The sequence below is a fragment of the Eutrema salsugineum genome, unplaced genomic scaffold (assembly GCF_000478725.1).
Source record: "Eutrema salsugineum unplaced genomic scaffold, Eutsalg1_0 scaffold_1, whole genome shotgun sequence".
NCBI lineage: Eukaryota > Viridiplantae > Streptophyta > Magnoliopsida > Brassicales > Brassicaceae > Eutrema > Eutrema salsugineum.
The window spans coordinates 2,510,183-2,526,464 of NW_006256909.1; the positions used below are offsets into that span (position 1 = coordinate 2,510,183).

The 16,282-nt window shown below is 38.9% G+C and overlaps 5 protein-coding genes across 9 annotated transcripts; 2 read left to right on the plus strand and 3 right to left on the minus strand.

Moving 5' to 3' along the window:
* Window positions 1-272: 272 nt before the first annotated feature.
* Window positions 273-3,226, minus strand: LOC18029120. 3 transcript variants are annotated; one of them, XM_024149998.1, is made up of 9 exons: window positions 3,131-3,226; window positions 2,527-2,777; window positions 2,395-2,437; window positions 2,192-2,310; window positions 1,997-2,080; window positions 1,460-1,735; window positions 1,097-1,308; window positions 675-887; window positions 273-594 (listed from the first exon to the last, which is right to left on the minus strand). In XM_024149998.1, the coding sequence occupies exons 1-9, from the start codon at window positions 3,217-3,219 to the stop codon at window positions 490-492; spliced, it is 1,392 nt and encodes a 463-aa protein (XP_024005766.1). In that variant the 5' UTR covers window positions 3,220-3,226; the 3' UTR covers window positions 273-489. The 3 variants fall into 3 exon arrangements, with proteins under 3 accessions (XP_024005766.1, XP_006412269.1, XP_024005767.1); XM_006412206.2 differs by having other exon boundaries at window positions 675-890; XM_024149999.1 differs by having other exon boundaries at window positions 675-890; window positions 3,126-3,215.
* An 890-nt stretch (window positions 3,227-4,116) lies between these two features.
* On the plus strand, window positions 4,117-6,089 carry LOC18029121 (UDP-glycosyltransferase 73B1). The gene is made up of 2 exons (XM_024149428.1): window positions 4,117-5,207; window positions 5,392-6,089. The coding sequence occupies exons 1-2, from the start codon at window positions 4,211-4,213 to the stop codon at window positions 5,874-5,876; spliced, it is 1,482 nt and encodes a 493-aa protein (XP_024005196.1). The 5' UTR covers window positions 4,117-4,210; the 3' UTR covers window positions 5,877-6,089.
* Window positions 6,090-7,201: 1,112 nt separating this feature from the next.
* On the plus strand, window positions 7,202-8,985 carry LOC18029122 (UDP-glucosyl transferase 73B2). The gene is made up of 2 exons (XM_006412208.2): window positions 7,202-8,281; window positions 8,407-8,985. The coding sequence occupies exons 1-2, from the start codon at window positions 7,288-7,290 to the stop codon at window positions 8,868-8,870; spliced, it is 1,458 nt and encodes a 485-aa protein (XP_006412271.1). The 5' UTR covers window positions 7,202-7,287; the 3' UTR covers window positions 8,871-8,985.
* A 370-nt stretch (window positions 8,986-9,355) lies between these two features.
* On the minus strand, window positions 9,356-12,666 carry LOC18029123 (pentatricopeptide repeat-containing protein At3g24000, mitochondrial). 2 transcript variants are annotated; one of them, XM_024148678.1, is made up of 5 exons: window positions 10,599-12,666; window positions 10,450-10,498; window positions 10,085-10,137; window positions 9,856-9,972; window positions 9,356-9,602 (listed from the first exon to the last, which is right to left on the minus strand). In XM_024148678.1, exon 1 carries the CDS (start codon window positions 12,562-12,564, stop codon window positions 10,648-10,650), a length of 1,917 nt encoding a protein of 638 aa, XP_024004446.1. In that variant the 5' UTR covers window positions 12,565-12,666; the 3' UTR covers window positions 9,356-9,602; window positions 9,856-9,972; window positions 10,085-10,137; window positions 10,450-10,498; window positions 10,599-10,647. The 2 variants fall into 2 exon arrangements, with proteins under 2 accessions (XP_024004446.1, XP_006412272.1); XM_006412209.2 differs by lacking the exon at window positions 10,085-10,137.
* Window positions 12,667-12,739: 73 nt separating this feature from the next.
* On the minus strand, window positions 12,740-14,755 carry LOC18029124 (CBS domain-containing protein CBSX2, chloroplastic). Of its 2 annotated transcripts, none has more exons than XM_006412210.2 (8): window positions 14,387-14,755; window positions 14,197-14,284; window positions 14,034-14,098; window positions 13,819-13,867; window positions 13,529-13,581; window positions 13,302-13,417; window positions 13,143-13,200; window positions 12,740-13,035 (listed from the first exon to the last, which is right to left on the minus strand). In XM_006412210.2, the coding sequence occupies exons 1-8, from the start codon at window positions 14,582-14,584 to the stop codon at window positions 12,961-12,963; spliced, it is 702 nt and encodes a 233-aa protein (XP_006412273.1). In that variant the 5' UTR covers window positions 14,585-14,755; the 3' UTR covers window positions 12,740-12,960. The 2 variants fall into 2 exon arrangements, with proteins under 2 accessions (XP_006412273.1, XP_024004447.1); XM_024148679.1 differs by having other exon boundaries at window positions 14,197-14,311; window positions 14,387-14,750.
* Window positions 14,756-16,282: the final 1,527 nt, after the last annotated feature.

A 16,282-nucleotide genomic window follows, 5' to 3' on the forward strand; every position in this document is an offset into this window, starting at 1 on the left:
CTATATTTGATGAATATTCTTCTTTAAAATGGTGAATCTTTATCCGAACATAATCGCCGGTCCCATTAAATTGACTTCTGAAACCATCATCAAATGCATTTACATCAGTTCAAGTTCAAATGGCATGATTAAATGAGTCTTTGTAGACCAATTTAATGAAGACGATAGATAATATTTTTCAAGCTTAAGAAAAGAGATTACTGTCTAACCATTTTAGGTTAATCTAGAAACTAAGAAAATTATAATACTACTATTGAGCAAATTCCCTCCAATTTGTCGTCTCGTGGAACAAGTCATATTGTGACAAAGGCAGCCAACTGGAAATAGCACTTGTTTCTTGAATTGATTGTATTGAAAGTCACATCATTTCAACTTGTTTCTTTGTAGCTAATTATAGACTTTGAAAATAGCCAAACTCATAAACTCATAAACTTATAAGCCAATTCAAGTGATATATTAACACAAGTTCATATTATTTGGTACCTCATATTATTTTCTTCTCCTTTGAGGATAACCAAGCCCTACATTCCCAGTGTTCCCCACTGCTTGTATCGGTTCAACCAAACCTTTTGTATTCTTCCCGAGCGTCTCACCCTGCATTTGCATTTCCCCCATTAAATTATAATTTACGGTGACACCACATAACATCAAAAATGATTAGATTCATGAGTTACCTCCTTCCAGCCCATGTTTCCCATAATCTTCCTTGCGTAACTTCCAGATCCAAATGAAAACTCCAATGCTTCCGCTGTAGCATCCTCTTCAGAAGCAGTATCATGCTCTTCCGTGTTAAGGCCCACCATTGTTCCCTTTTGACCTGGCCCAACACCATATCCACCATGCAAATTTCTTCTCTCCGCGGCTCTATCTCTGTATGAACAGCTTCTCTGCTGATAAACAACAAGAGCATGAGTCAAACATATCAGTTGCGACTTAGTATGGTTCTAATAATGACTAAACTACACATACTCTTAAGTAGATTCAAGTTTCTCACTCAAAAATATCTCCTACAAGATAAACTTAGGCTGTTTACATCCTTCGCAACATTTTAAGACTTAAATACAAGAATCCAACAATGACGGTGGGCTTGGGGTACCTGTTCAATTACGTTGACTTCATCTCGTGGCTTCACCGTGACTCTACAGTCGGGTTTTGGTTTCACCTTCTTAGTTTTGCGTTTTGTATCAGGATTTTGCCACGTAGTTGAAATATCAGGGAATCCCCAATCTTTTGTTGGGTTGGACGAGTCATATACTGACAAGGATGCTAGGTGTTTTGCACTAGGATTCCGCAGTTTATAGACTTGACCTGGAACACAAGATTTGAGAATTGAAATCCATAACAAAGCGCATAAGCTTACCATCTGGGGTGTCACGAGCAGCTAGAAAGTAGAAACTGGCGCTTTAACAAAAATCCATTCTAGGAAAAGTGTATACTTGTTAAGAGGAAAACAATAAACCTGTTCTTACTCGCACCAGGTTAAGCTGTGCTTCACAAACTGGTGCAGTTTTGAAAAGCGTGCCACTAGAAGCCACAGATGGATGAAGATTGGCGGACCGTCTTACTAGCCTCCCTACTAGCCTAGCCACCTGTTCATTTTCAGCTTTTCTGGATTCACAAACAAGTTTCCAATCCCACAAATCAACAGCTGAGATCTGAGGCAGGGTCTTCTCAGGGGATTCAGTGACTTGACCATATTGTGCTAGCCATAGTTCTTCCTCCCTTGACGGAGCAGCTACAAATGAAACTATGAGCATCAAAGCTACGAATATGAGCTGAAGAAAACACATCATCGAAGTAACAAGATTCCCTTAGACAACACAACCGGCTAGTGAATCAATTCATGATTTAAAATCAGCTTAAGAGAGAACAATACTATACAACATGAGGAATAAGGATTTATGTAGCTTCTTCATATATCTATAACTATAACCAAGAATATGTTGGCAGAGTTAAAACAGATGACAAGAACATAATTTAAATAACTAAAAAAAACCTTCATCAAAGTTGTCTTCCTGTGGATCAAAATCTTCTTCAGGAATCCATTCTCCCTCTTCAAGTTCCTCAGCATCATCGTCTCCTGAAGAACAAACATTTGTAGCTTCTCTCTTTAAATTCCAAACTTGAAGAGCAAATTCAGTTCAAAGCTTGCAATATAAAAAGGCTAATAAGCATTATCCCAGGCAAAGACCATTAGCTGACAACATCTTGAAGTCCTGATTATCAGCCCCAGAAGGTGTCTCATAGCTGGAATTTTTGGGCCGTTGGTTATTTCCAGCCAAATAAAGTTCAATAAGTGTATCTTCCAACCTGATCCAAAGGAAAAAAGTTCCATAAACAATATATACGAAGAAACATATATTAGTTACCATGATACTGAAATACATAACCTACCATGAGGAAGGTCGTTCCTGGTCAATTGAGCACCCTGTTGGCTCTTTCGAGCAAATAACGTATTTATCAGTTACCTATCATAGATGATAGATGTTAAGTAACAATTCACCTGAACTCTACACGTAAATTTACCTGAAGGAGTTTCATTTAATGCAACTTCATATTCATTATCTAAAACTGATAACACATTCTCAGCCTGAGCAAGGGAATTTTTTCTGGCAGAGTCATCTTCAGATAGATCACAAGTGACAACTTTTCCAGGAGGGTTCACGTTAGACTCTTCATATTCCAAGGGAACATATTCGCCATTCTCATGCTTGTAGTAACGACCATCCTTGCTACAATAGTACCAACCAGCAACTGGGTCATGATAAAACCCACTACTGCAAAATTGTCAAATCAAAAAAAAAGTTAGCATTTTAAAATGAATCAACGAACACTCAGCATCTCCCAAGGAGATTGTTCTTAGTTTTATGGAAATAAGCATCAATCTCAATAACATGCCTACTTTATTAATCATTCCTTACAGTTAAAGCTAAAATAGCAGATACAGTGCGATATCTTTTCATTGCAAATAATGTAAGCTCCTCAAGCAATCAAAATTACTAGAGATCCTCAACAATGGAAAAATTTCTACTTTTCGCTCCGATTTTCTATCAAAACTGAAGCGACCTATTGAAATTAGGTTAATATCCCTAGAGTGTGAAAGTGAAGTAGATTTGGAAAGAGACGTAGCCTGTGATGGAAGTAGAGCTGCGTATCATTGTCCCAGACGTAGGAGTCTTCTTCTTCCTTGACTTGTTCCAATTCTTTACCGTCGGGCATGAGGATTATTTTTGAGGGAATGTGTCAACGAAACCAACCAAAGATTGCTGAAATTAAAACCTGGATAATCAAATCGTACCGGATAAAAAAATTGTCAATCTAAGGAACATGCCTAAACCGGAGGGTTTCGGTTTAGGCCCATGAAGGTTTATTAGCTCAGGTTTTAGAGCTACTCAAGGAAAAGCCCAAGTCGACGTACATGATTGGTAGGTAATCAATGAATGACACTGAATTCCCCCTAACATAACCAAAAAAATTTTTTCAAAACACTATTATTTACTCTATGGTTCTGTCTTTGTTATTTGATTTAAAGTATTCCTGCAATTATTTTATGGATGATTCTTCACCCGCAATAAAAGCTAAAGAACCCTTGTTACAAACTTACAATAAAAAAAGCTATAGAGATGCAATTTATTAAATAATTTTTGAAAAAAAATCAGTAAAGACAACTGAAAGAAAAATGACGAATGCCATGACGTACGTACGTGAGTTTCAACTCCACTCCCCTCCACAAAGTTATATTACAGATTTTTAATTAGATTAGATGGAAAGTTTATTTGTAGTTTTTACATATCATTAAACAAAAGTTGGCAATGGTAACTCAAGAGCTTTTTTGCATTTTTTTTCTCTCATTTCTTCCGAAGTATTTATATTTTATTGGACTCAAGAAGACTTAAAAAAGAAATATATTGATGTTTTTAATAAACATATTCTCAAAATTCTATCGAGTCAAAAGTCAAGATTACAAGGTGATGGCTCTAAAAAGTTCGTGTTTCCATATCCACCAAGCGGTAGCTGCCAAACTTTTCTTTCTTTTTCTGCGTCTTGCTTCAGTCTCCAAAACCCAATTAGAACATACATTAATTATTTATATAGACATTCATACCTCTGGATTCTCAAACATCCAATCACATATTTTTTTTCTTTACGAAGGGAAAGTTTCTATACTTGGGTCTGCAAAACCCAGATCTTGTTTTCTCAGCAGCAAAAGATGGGAACTTCTGGCGAAGGCTCTGAGCTCCATTTCTTTCTCTTCCCTTTCATGGCTCATGGCCACATGATACCAACTCTTGACATGGCCAAGCTCTTCGCCACCAAAGGTGCTAAATCCACAATCCTCACTACACCTCTAAACTCCAATCTCTTCGAGAAACCCATCAAATCATTCAACAACGAGAACCCCAAACTCCAAGATATCTCCATCCAGATCCTCAGTTTCCCTTGCACAGAGCTCGGTTTGCCCCGAGGATGCGAGAACACCGATTTCATCTTCTCTAGCCCTGACCTAGGCAGAGGTAACTTGAATCAAAAGTTTTTACTCGCAATGACTTATTTCAAAGAGCAATTAGAGCAGCTCATCGAGACAGTGAAACCAGACTGTCTCGTCGCCAATATGTTCTTTCCTTGGGCGAGTAAAGTCGCTGAGAAGTTTGGTGTACCGAGCCTTGTGTTCCACGGCACAGGATACTTCTCTTTATGTGCTTCTCATTGCTTAAGGCTTCACAAGCCTTACAAGAAAGCAGCCTCGAGTTGTGAGCCCTTTGTGATTCCTGATCTCCCAGGAAACATTGTGATCATAGAGGAGCAGGTCATAGAGAAAGAAGAAGAGTCTGTGATGGGGAAGTTTATGAAGGAAATAAGAGACTCAGAGACAAATAGCTTTGGTGTGTTGGTGAACAGTTTCTACGAGCTTGAACCTGCTTATTCCGATTTTTTCAAGAGTTTTGTGGCGAAAAGGGCTTGGGACATAGGTCCTCTTTCTCTAGGGAACAGAGAGTTCAAGGAGAAAGCAGAGAGGGGTAAAAAAGCGAGCATCGATGAGCATGAATGTTTGAAATGGCTCGATTCCAAGAGATGTGATTCAGTGATTTACTTGTCATTTGGAACCATGTCGAGTTTCAACGACGAGCAGCTGATAGAGATTGCAGCTGGTTTAGAAATGTCAGGACATGATTTTGTCTGGGTGGTTAACAAAAATTGCAGCCAAGGTACGTATCATAGACATGATCTCTAACTATTATTTGCAACATAATCCTCTGTTTTTTCAAGAAAAAAGTAATGGTTTAGTATTCGAATTTTTCAAACGCTAACATACATACAGTAAATGTACATACAAACACAAACAAACAATTGAGAGCGGATTTGAAACTTGTTTGGTGTTTTGTGGAACAGGGGAGAAGGAAGAGTGGTTACCAGAAGGGCTTGAAGAGAGGACGAAAGGAAAAGGATTGATAATACGAGGGTGGGCACCGCAAGTGCTGATACTTGACCACCAAGCAATTGGCGCATTTTTGACGCATTGCGGTTGGAACTCGCTCCTAGAAGGCGTGGCATCGGGCCTGCCAATGGTGACGTGGCCCGTGGGAGCCGAGCAGTTCTACAACGAGAAATTGGTGACACAAGTGTTGAAAACAGGAGTGAGTGTTGGAGTGAAGAAGATGATCCAAGTTGTTGGCGATTTCATTAGCAGAGAGAAAGTGGAGAAAGCGGTAAGGGAAGTGATGGTTGGAGAGGAGAGGAGGAAACGAGCCAAGGAGTTAGCGGTTATGGCGAAAGATGCGGTGAAAGAAGGAGGATCTTCAGATATTGAGTTGGATAGGTTGATGGAAGAGCTTAAGTTGGTGAAATTGCAAAATGAAAAGGAGCAAGGAAGTTGAATGTATTGCAAGTTATAGGAACAATGTTTTTATTATTGTTGCTGGTCTTGAGTTACGTTCTTGAATCACATCAATTGCTTTATTGTTCTCTTGACTGGTGATTCTATATATGTCACACATGTTTTGCTTAATTTGAAAGAGTTTTAGAAGTATTTGTGACCTACTTTTGTTATGTGAAAAGATTGAGTATAAAAACTGAATTTGTGCTTGAGTGACCTTTTTAATTTTGTAATATTGGAAGAGGAACCTAAAGTTGGGTTTTTGAGCCATCAGGACACAAACCCACTATCACTTCCGTCTTCTGATTTTGCTCTTTATATTCAAAGTTTAAAACTAAGAACGCGAATCACAATGATTCCACTACGATGGGTACACACTACCATTACTTTCTAACGTAACAAATAAAAATATAACATAGAAATCATACATATTTATCTTCAAGCTAAGCTGCCTCACTTTCAAATTTTCCTTTAGTAAATGTGCTTTAAACATTTTTTTTGTTACAACAGTTTACGTGATTTTCATCGAACTCTCTCTAAAAGTCAGATTCCATGAAATAGCATCAGTTTTATAATTTTTTGATAAAGAATATATAGCATCAGTTTTATTCCTTATAGTTTTTGTTTACCAGAATTATGTCCTACCAATTTTTTGTTTCCTAACAAATTGTCATAAATTGTCTAGTTCAACTACAATTATATATTTTCTATTTATTTCTTGACATTTGTACTATTTGTAGGGGTTCTAGAAGACTAGACTAGAACCGTATGAAAGCTTCTTTGTTTTTTTTTTTTGTTCGATCAGTTACTTCATTATTTTCAACTATTCCATCTTTGGTCTCCAAATTATATCATAAGGCGAAAGGCCAATATGCGTTCTGTCAAGTCTGCTAAAACTTCCAAATGTGGTGGACCATCCATCAACCCTCGTGTTTTGAACTTATTGACCCACCTTTCTCTCATATAAAGACCCAAATCATTAAAAAAAAACCCATTACAAAATCATTGTGAATCGTTAATCAATGACATTAATCCGGTGATTATCGTTAGTATTAGTCTAACGTTCTCATGCTGATATTAAATTTTCGTTAGTATAACTTAAAACAGATGTTGGTACCAAAGGCTTTGAATTCTCTCTGCTACTAGACTCCAACAACTGAGACATATTGACGTATGCAAAGACGTATCCATTTACCCAAAATGAGCCCCACGATAATCCAAGCTTGCGTATGTACTTTTTACGTTACATACAGAAATACTTACTAATATTACTAATAATAACAATAATAATATATATATCAGCATGCGGAGACTCCTACAACCATTCATTTTGACGAGGAAAATTATTTCTTCTACGAGCTTCAGAATCTTCCATTTCTCAGAGCTCATCTCATTTTTTTTCTTTCTCAAACATGAGTAGTAATAATCCTCATCATCATAAGCTCCATGTTATCTTCTTCCCTTTCATGGCTTATGGCCACATAATACCAACTCTAGACATGGCTAAGCTTTTCTGTAGCAGAGGAGCCAGATCCACCATCATCACCACACCTCTCAACTCCAAGATCCTCCAAAAACCCATCGAGTTATTCAAGAACCTGAACCCGACTCTCGAAATCGACATCCACATCTTCGATTTCCCCTGCGTCGATCTCGGTTTACCGGAAGGATGCGAGAACGTCGATTTCTTCACCACAAAAAACAATGAAGACAGAGACTACATAACCTTGAAATTCTTCTTGTCGACAAGTTTTTTCAAAGACCAGCTCGAGAAATTCCTCGAGACAACGAGACCGGACTGTCTTATCGCCGACATGTTCTTCCCATGGGCTACCGAAGCTGCTGAGAAGTCCCGTGTGCCAAGACTTGTGTTTCACGGCACTGGCTACTTCTCTTTATGCGCTGGTTATTGCATCAAGGCGCATAAACCTCAGAACAGAGTAGCTTCGAGCTGTGAGCCATTTGTGATCCCTGATCTCCCTGGAGACATAGTGATAACTCAAGAACAGATCATTGACGGTGACAACGAATCCGGGATGGGGAAGTTTATGATGGACGTGAGAGAGTCGGAAGTGAAGAGCTCAGGTGTTGTTGTCAACAGCTTCTACGAGCTTGAGCCTGAGTACGCCGATTTTTACAAGAGATTCGTAAACAAGAGAGCGTGGCATATCGGTCCGCTCTCTGTTATAAACAGAGGATTTGAAGAGAAGGCTGAGAGAGGAAAGAAAGCGAGCGTTGATGAAGCTGAATGTCTCAAGTGGCTTGACTCCAAGAAACCAGATTCAGTCATTTACATTTCTTTTGGGAGCGTTGCTTTCTTCAAGAACGAGCAGCTAATAGAGATCGCTGCAGGGTTAGAAGCTTCTGGCACAAATTTCATCTGGGTTGTTAGGAAAGACGACGCAGGTATCGAAATCAAACGCTTCTTGAATTAATTATAATACCACTGGGTTGCTCTGTTTTGGTCTAAAAGATGGTTTTTTTGTAGTGCTCTGTTTTGGTCTTAAAAATGGGGTTTTTGGTATGAACAGGTGAGAAAGAAGAATGGTTACCAGAAGGGATGGAGGAGAGGACGAAAGGGAAAGGGATGATAATAAGAGGATGGGCTCCACAAGTGTTGATACTTGAGCACCAAGCAACCGGTGGGTTCGTGACGCATTGCGGCTGGAACTCGGTTCTTGAAGGTGTGGCTGCAGGGCTACCGATGGTGACGTGGCCGATTGGTGCAGAGCAGTTCTACAACGAGAAATTGGTTACACAAGTGCTCAGAACGGGAGTGAGCGTTGGAGCCACAAAGCATGTGAAGGTTATGGGAGATTTCATAATTAGCAGAGAGAATGTAGAGAAGGCGGTGAGGGAAGTGTTGGTTGGGGAAGAGGCGGAGGAGATGCGCAGACGGGCAAAGAAAATGGCGGAGATGGCTAAAGCCGCCGTGGAAGAAGGAGGGTCTTCTTTTAACGATCTAAACAAGTTCTTAGAGGAGTTTAGCTCATAATACTCCTAAATCTTTATTTTTTTAAAAAAAAATTAAGAATCCCCCAACGGAAATAAAATAAGACATAATGTAAGATATGTGGACTAATCTATTTACTTCTAAATAATTTTTTAAATTATTGATTTATTGATTTAAAGATTCAGTCTTGAGATCTAGTAGATGGAACCGTGTATGTTTAGGAACAAATTTCCAACTGTTGAATGTACGAGGCTACATTAAATGCTGGTACATGTTGTAGTCGGAACTTTATTATAGTTGTCGTAGATTCACCATCACACTGGTACAGTTTAAGACTTCCCTTAAGAAAAACATGTATCATATACCGACAAAAGTATGTAACAGTCACACACATACTTCTTGGCAAAGAATGGTGACACATATCATTTATTTTTTTTCGGTAAGAAGTTAGAGGAATCGTCAATTTCAATTAATTATATATATACATATGTATTATGTAGTTAAATCTGTAGCATAGCTTCTGCTACTGTAAATATATTATCAGACACCAATAGTTTTGAGCTCTGAGTCTGAGAAATGTTACACCTAAAAGTATAATAATTTTGCTTGTGGAAGCAGAAAATTGAGAGAGAACAAATAGAATTGCCATGACAGATTAAGGATTCTGCTCTATGTAGAGTTCTCGGCTTCCCGTTTGATCTGCAGTGCAGCGCTTACAACGTTTTCCCTTGTTAGGATCCCATTCTTGTTGCGCGCAAACAAAGCTTTTAGAAACTGAAAAGATCAGACGAAATCAATCTGAGAAAACAAAAAAGAGGAAGAAAAGAATGCGACTTTGAGATTCTCACCAGTTTCTCTGCATTTACGACTAGAGAAAATTTGTTTACAGATCTTGTGAGAAATGTTGCTTTCAGGGTCAATTTCAGAGATATTAGCCACTAAAAAAACCGGTTTGTGATCATTACTCCTAACCTTCTACCAATTAATGTTTGCAAATTTATTGAGAAAAAAATAAAGAGGAAAATACCTGACTGCATTTTCAAAATTGGCGGAATCACGGACAACCAGAGGACGAAGGCGTCATCAAGTCGCCAACAACTTTTCCATACGTCTTACTTATCAGTTTCTGATCTGCGTTAAATGTCTGGCGAAAAGAGAATTTGAAATATCATATAACTAACCTCCTTCTTGGAAGTTTCATGCAAATAAGAGAAACACTCGACCTCAAGTAAATGCAAAACTATAAAGAAACATACTTAGGTACTGTGCAGACTATGGAATTACATGTTTGTATCATTTTGGCTGCGGCCTAATACGAAAAAGACAAGAGGTTAAGTTAATTCATCAAGCTGTGCCATACAAAACCATACACGTTCTGGATAACAAAACTAGACAAGAACACTATGTACCAACAAAACTAAGATCCACCAGAATCCAGAACTGAAACCCTACAAAAATGATTGTAACTCAACTCTTTCCTAACTGATTAAAAGTTTTTATTGTATGATATAGTGATTCGTATACTTTGGTGATCATCACACAAGAGTTTTTTTTTGTCTCTCGGAAACAAAACCAACAGTAGATTCAAAAATAATTTAGTACAAAAACCTGTATACATTACCAGAGATGGAGTCAACTGCAAGCATATCGTGATCAGAAACAACACCAACCTGCAGGAGATACAACAGCAGAGGAGTAAGTAAGATATCAGATAGGTAATGGGTACTAAAGTGGCGACCATTATTCTTAATATCCAAATATCACTCATACCACACACACACACCAGCAGAAGCCACTGGTTCTTCTTCAGTGGTCGTCACTACCAATAATCCCTGCAAGAACAACTACCATCCCTAAAATGGTGGAACCGATTAGTATCTCTCACAATGATTTCCCTCTCAACCACCTTTGACGCTAACTTGATTGCTGAATGGCAATCTCCACAAACCCGGATGTTCTTCTTTATGTGTATGGTTGATTCAGGAGGGGTGTTGAGAAGTGCAAATGCCAATGCAATTTTCTCGCTATGATATTGTAAATTCACTTCCCTCTCTTGTTGATCCACATGGACTACTACATGACTGGTGTCTGGCACATATCCTATCTCCTTGATCTTTGCATAAATCTCTTCCCACTTGCGACCAATCTCCTCCCTCTGTGGGTGACATTCATCATTTGCCACAAACATGTGGATTGCGTTCTCAATCTCTACCCAACTGCACGCAGGTTCCTTCTTCACTCCAAATTCCTTCATCTTCTTTCTCACTCTTGCAGCATCGTTCCATCTGCCACCTGAGGCATAGATGTTATATAGTATTACATGGGGACCAGGGTCATCAGGGTCAAGTTCAAATACATGCTCGGCTGCATAAGCTCCCAATTCCGTATTCTTATGCATTCTACAAGCATTAAGCAGGGCTTTCCAGATGGCTGCAGTGGGTTCTATTGGCATTTCTCTGATAAATCTCAACGCCCTATCAAGAGCACCTGCCCGCCCAAGAAGATCTACAATCGTGACGTAGTGCGAAGCCTCGGGTATTATCCCATCTTTCTTCATCAATTGAAAGTAATGCCACCCTTCATCTAGAAGACCAGAATGGCTGCAAGCTGTAAGCACGGAGAGAAACGAGATTTCATTGGGAGGAATCCCGGCCCTCCTCATTTCTTCAAACAAGCACACTGCTTCTTTTCCAAATCCATGCTGGGCATAAGCAGTGAGCAGCGAGTTCCAAGACACCACATCCCTCTTAGCCAATCTATCAAATATTTTTCTCGCGTCATGGATGCTTCCTGATTTTGCATACATGTCGATAAGAGTGTTTCCAGCGAAAGCCACAAGCTTTTCACCGGATTTAATCATATACGCGTGCACCCATTTCCCTTGCTCCAAGAACCCAGTACTGGAACAAGTGCCAAAGAGGCTAGAGTATGAGAAATGAGAAGGTCTGAAACCCTCTCTAAGCATCCGTTGAAAAAGCTCAAGAGCCTTCTCCGTATCACATCTCCTAGCATAGCCAGCGATGAGCGCATTCCAAGAAACATCATTCCTGTTCTCAAGAGCATCAAAGACCAACTGTGCATCATCCATAAGACCATAGCGGGTGTACAGGTCAAGAAGAGAGCTACCAACGTGAACATTCAAATCAAAGCCACACTTGAGACAAAAGCAGTGAAGTTGGTGACCACAACATCCCCGTGGCTCAGCAGCAGCAGCTTTTACCACGCTAGACAAAGTGAACTCATTGGGACAGAATCCGTGTCTGAGCATCTGATTAAACAAGAGCAGCGCGTCACGGGGACGACCATGCTGTGAGTAACCAGAAATCAAGGTGGTCCAAGTGACAAAGTCTAATTGAGGCATTTGGTCGAACACCTTTCGAGCGTCTTCCAAGCTTCCGCATTTGGCATACATATTGAGGAGCGTGTTATTCATAACAAGATCACAGCGGAACAGAGACTTAGTAACTTGGCCATGAACGATCCTTCCCTGAGCGAGTCGCTTGGAGACGGCACATTCCTTCAGAAATATGTTGTAGATACGTCTGACCGCGGGATTACCATTGCCCTCGACGTCATGGTCATTAACACGAACGCCATTGCTACGATCATTGGATGGGAACTCTAAAGGCTCGTCTTCGAAATCATTATATGCCGGAGCCGGAACAGAACCTAGAGCCCGATGTAGTTTCAACTGAGAAAGGAGACGAGACGGGAAACGCAGGGAACTTGAGAGCATCACTGATTTAGTAAAAAAAGAAAATTGTTGGGAGATTATTATTACATATTTCTTTCGTCTTTCTGCTTCTGCTTTTCAAGATTGGGAACGTGAGAGAAGAAAGAAGAGAAAGACAGAGCAATTTGTATAGTTCGATTCTCTTTGGTCTTTGTGTTTGGTGATAAGAGTAGACTTGTGGTACAAAAAATATAATATGTATCAGATACTAAGTTGTCTTGAATCAGAGTCTGAGAAATGTTACTCCTAAAAGTAAAATTTTGACTGTGGAGGAAGAAGAAAACTGAGAGGGAATGTGTACACATATATAATCTATATATACTTATCAATGGAATAAACAGATTTTGCTATTAACTATGGCAGATTTAAGGGCTCTGCTCCATAACTTGTGCTCTCTAGCTATGTAGAGTTCTCCGTTTCCCGTTTGATCTGCAGCGCAGCCCTTACAACGTTCCCCCTTGTAAGGATCCCGATCTTTGTTGAAAGCAAACAAAGACAAGAAAAGAAAACAGAGATCAGAGAAAATCAAACTGAAAAACAAAAAGAAGAAGAAAAGATTGCGACTTTTGAATTTCTCTCACCAGTTTCCCATCTGAATCCACGACTGGTAATCTTCGGAACTTTGTTTCCAGAAGCAACCTGGAGACAAAATGGTTACAGATCTTGTAAGAAATGTTGCTTTTAGAGATAATGCCACATGGAGAAAAAAAAAGTCATATTCTCCGAGGAGGATATAGTACCTGGCTGCATCTTCTAGATTGGTAGAACCACGGACAACCAAAGGAGAAGGCGTCATCAAATCTCCAACAACTTTTCCATGTGTCTTACTTATCAGTTTCTGGAGTTCGTTAAACGTCTGCCGAAAAGACAAGTCCAAATATTATATAACTACTAGCACCAATCCCAGGAGTTTCATGCAAACGGGACCTCAAATAAATTGCGAGAAAATGGATAAGTAGAAACATACTTTCCAGGTACTGTCGACGTTAGGGAACATGTTTGCATCAGTTTGGCTGCGGCCTATAATAATAATACAAAAGACAAGAGGTTAAGTTGCTTCACTAAACTAATCCATTAACGTTCTGGACAACAAAACTTAACAAGAAACAAAAGATCTACCTATAGTATTCATTGTCTAATATAATGAAACTGAAATTGCATACTTTGGTGATCATCACACAAGGATTTTCTTTTTTCACGAAAAGAAAACCAACAGAAAATTTAAAAACTCTAGGTCAAAAAACTAGTATACATTACCAGAAATGGAGTCCAGTGCAAGCAAGTCGTAATCAGAAACAACACCAACCTGCAGGGGAAATTACAGCAGAGTAAATAAGATCTCAAAGAACATAAATACGTAATCAATCCACTAAGGCGATTTCTGTTTGTGACTATGGTTAATCACGAGCTAGATATTGAAGAATCCTTCGATACAAACGGAGGAACACAACGGCAAAAGAGAATTTTTTTACCAGATTCCAATCATCATCGATTACAGGCAATCCTGTGACTTTCTTCTCAACCAGAAGTTCCAATGCTGTTAAATTCAATTAAGATTAACCAAAAGGACAGATTTTAGATACATGGTTTGTAGAAATTAGAAGGAACGATAGTTTCATCTTTTAGCAAAATTACCATCATCAACAGAGGTTGAGGGCTTAACAACATGCAAATGCTCTCTCCGTGTCATGAAATCCCCAACGGTGTAACCCCCGTTTCTTGCCTGAACCCCACCAAAATCCACACAAATCTCACATCATCAAACAAAAAAGTTTCAATTTTTTGAGATATAAGGGTAAAACTGGAAAAGGCAGGTTTCACTCACCGGAACGGAGTTATTAACGCCGGCAGGAGCTGCGAAGACGGCAGAGGCGGCGATTAACGGTGAAAAAGTGGAGCGACGACGATTTGAGAGAGGAGAAAGTGAGAAGGATGTAGAAGTAGGAAGAAGGCATTGATTGAGTGATGTAAGTAGTGGAAGTCGCGTTATGGGCAGAGAATTGGACAAAGAGATCGAACCCATAATCGCTTATCCTCTGTAACTCACGAATCCCAATGAAAAAACAGTTCTTTTTTTGTTGGTGAAATCTGGGAAGGTATAATAAAAATTGCAAAAAGGAGAGAAAAGGTGAAGAAGAAGAAGAAGAAGGAGACGAAGAGAAGTGTTTGTGTTTTGATTGGGTGGTAAAATTCGGAGGAAAAGTAGACAAGTTGCGATAGGTGGTGGTGGTGGTGGGGTCACAGCCACATATCAATAATTTTCGTATATGGTTCGATTGGTCGGTCGCCTTATTTACGCTTCCTTTGAGTTTTTCCATTAGTCAAAAGTTTAAAAAAGTCCAATTTTGATCTAACAAGAAACCCTAATTTGAACCCTCTTTTGGTTTCAAGTGTTATTGGATTTTTATATCGTCATCGTTGACATGAGAAATAATATCTAGATGTTTAATCAAAACAAAATAATAATATCTAGAATTTTGACAACACAAACTGAGTTCACAAATATAGATTCATGAGGTGGTAAAAACTATAAACCAAAAGATGTATCAATGGTAAAGTGAAATAATGACATGAAGTGAGATCAGAGAGATCCATCATCAATCAAGAAGCAGTCGGATAAAAACTTAAATCTATTTTTCTCATTATACATGAACAGAAAATCTGTGTTTCAGTTTATAAGAACATGTTATTACAAGAACATGTTAAATCCACTAAGGTAAAAAAGAAAGAGGCTCGAAACAACAACTACAGTTTGTTCAAAAAAAAAAAAAACAACAACTACAGTCAAAATGGCAAAGAGAGGTATCATCAGCATTGGCCTTATTGATATCAAGTTCATCTTCCGTGAAAACGAGTAACCCGTCTTCGGTTCTCTTCCTGGGTCGGGTTTGCGGGTTGTTTTTGAATCCGTCAAGCTCGCTCCTTTTCCTTTTCCATTTCCTCCTTGCCATCTCTGTTTTCTTCACCGGGGTCTCTTTCTTCTCGGTGGTTCCGAGTTCTGGTTTCTTCTTCTGTCTCCCACCAAAGATATCATCAATCTCTTTCCCTAGTTTACCAGGTTTTGGAACTGGTTTGGTTTGTTGCAAGGCAGGTTTGTCTCCTGCTAAAAATAGCTTCTTCAAGAAAGAACTAGTCTTCTTCATATGCATATTATTGCATACAAATCACCTTCGAAAGCACAATCATAACTTATTTCAGTGTATATTCTGGAAAACATACAACGACTAACAAATACTGTTGCAAAAACCAAAAAATTTACAACACTAAAAAACTTCACCTTTTCACAAACCAGACACATAACATTGTCATTTGAATCAAAATATGAATGCATCATGCTTTGCTATCTAATTAAAACGAGAAATTCGAAAGGCCATAAATTTACCTGAGGTGCCACAGAGCCCCCAAAATTCGATCTTTTCTACTTGATGCAAACGATTCCACAGCTCAATTACGCTAAAACTATAACATCACAATAAATTTGGGTTCCCAGATTAATGAAGCTCAATATCTAGGTCCAGTTTCTACAGTTAAACGGAAGCAATTAAATTTGTTGATCTCTTAATTTTGAGATCGACACAAAAGGAGCAGGAGAAAACTTTTACATTTAGGAACGAAACCAGACAAAGAAGATCGAAGAAGAAGCTTCGGTTAAGAAGAATTAATCGAGAAGGAGAAGCAGAGTTACAAAACCCTCGCTCCAGTCGCTTGTGGGTTTAAATTA

Excerpts from the sequence above, each read along its gene's own strand:
- LOC18029123 (XM_006412209.2), bottom strand. The coding sequence starts at position 12,564 with ATGCTCTCAAGTTCCCTGCGTTTCCCGTCTCGTCTCCTTTCTCAGTTG.
- LOC18029120 (XM_006412206.2), bottom strand. The coding sequence starts at position 3,219 with ATGCCCGACGGTAAAGAATTGGAACAAGTCAAGGAAGAAGAAGACTCC. Across the intron at positions 2,778-3,130 it reads CAGCTCTACTTCCATCACAG|TAGTGGGTTTTATCATGACC; the intron begins GCTACGTCTCTT and ends ACAATTTTGCAG. Across the intron at positions 2,081-2,191 it reads CAAGATGTTGTCAGCTAATG|GAGACGATGATGCTGAGGAA; the intron begins GTCTTTGCCTGG and ends TTTGTTCTTCAG.
- LOC18029121 (XM_024149428.1), top strand. The coding sequence starts at position 4,211 with ATGGGAACTTCTGGCGAAGGCTCTGAGCTCCATTTCTTTCTCTTCCCT. Across the intron at positions 5,208-5,391 it reads TAACAAAAATTGCAGCCAAG|GGGAGAAGGAAGAGTGGTTA; the intron begins GTACGTATCATA and ends TTTGTGGAACAG.
- LOC18029124 (XM_024148679.1), bottom strand. The coding sequence starts at position 14,584 with ATGGGTTCGATCTCTTTGTCCAATTCTCTGCCCATAACGCGACTTCCA. Across the intron at positions 14,312-14,386 it reads GCGTTAATAACTCCGTTCCG|ATTTGTGTGGATTTTGGTGG; the intron begins GTGAGTGAAACC and ends TGATGATGTGAG. Across the intron at positions 13,036-13,142 it reads TGGATTCAGATGGGAAACTG|ATCGGGATCCTTACAAGGGG; the intron begins GTGAGAGAAATT and ends CTTTCAACAAAG.
- LOC18029122 (XM_006412208.2), top strand. The coding sequence starts at position 7,288 with ATGAGTAGTAATAATCCTCATCATCATAAGCTCCATGTTATCTTCTTC. Across the intron at positions 8,282-8,406 it reads TGTTAGGAAAGACGACGCAG|GTGAGAAAGAAGAATGGTTA; the intron begins GTATCGAAATCA and ends TGGTATGAACAG.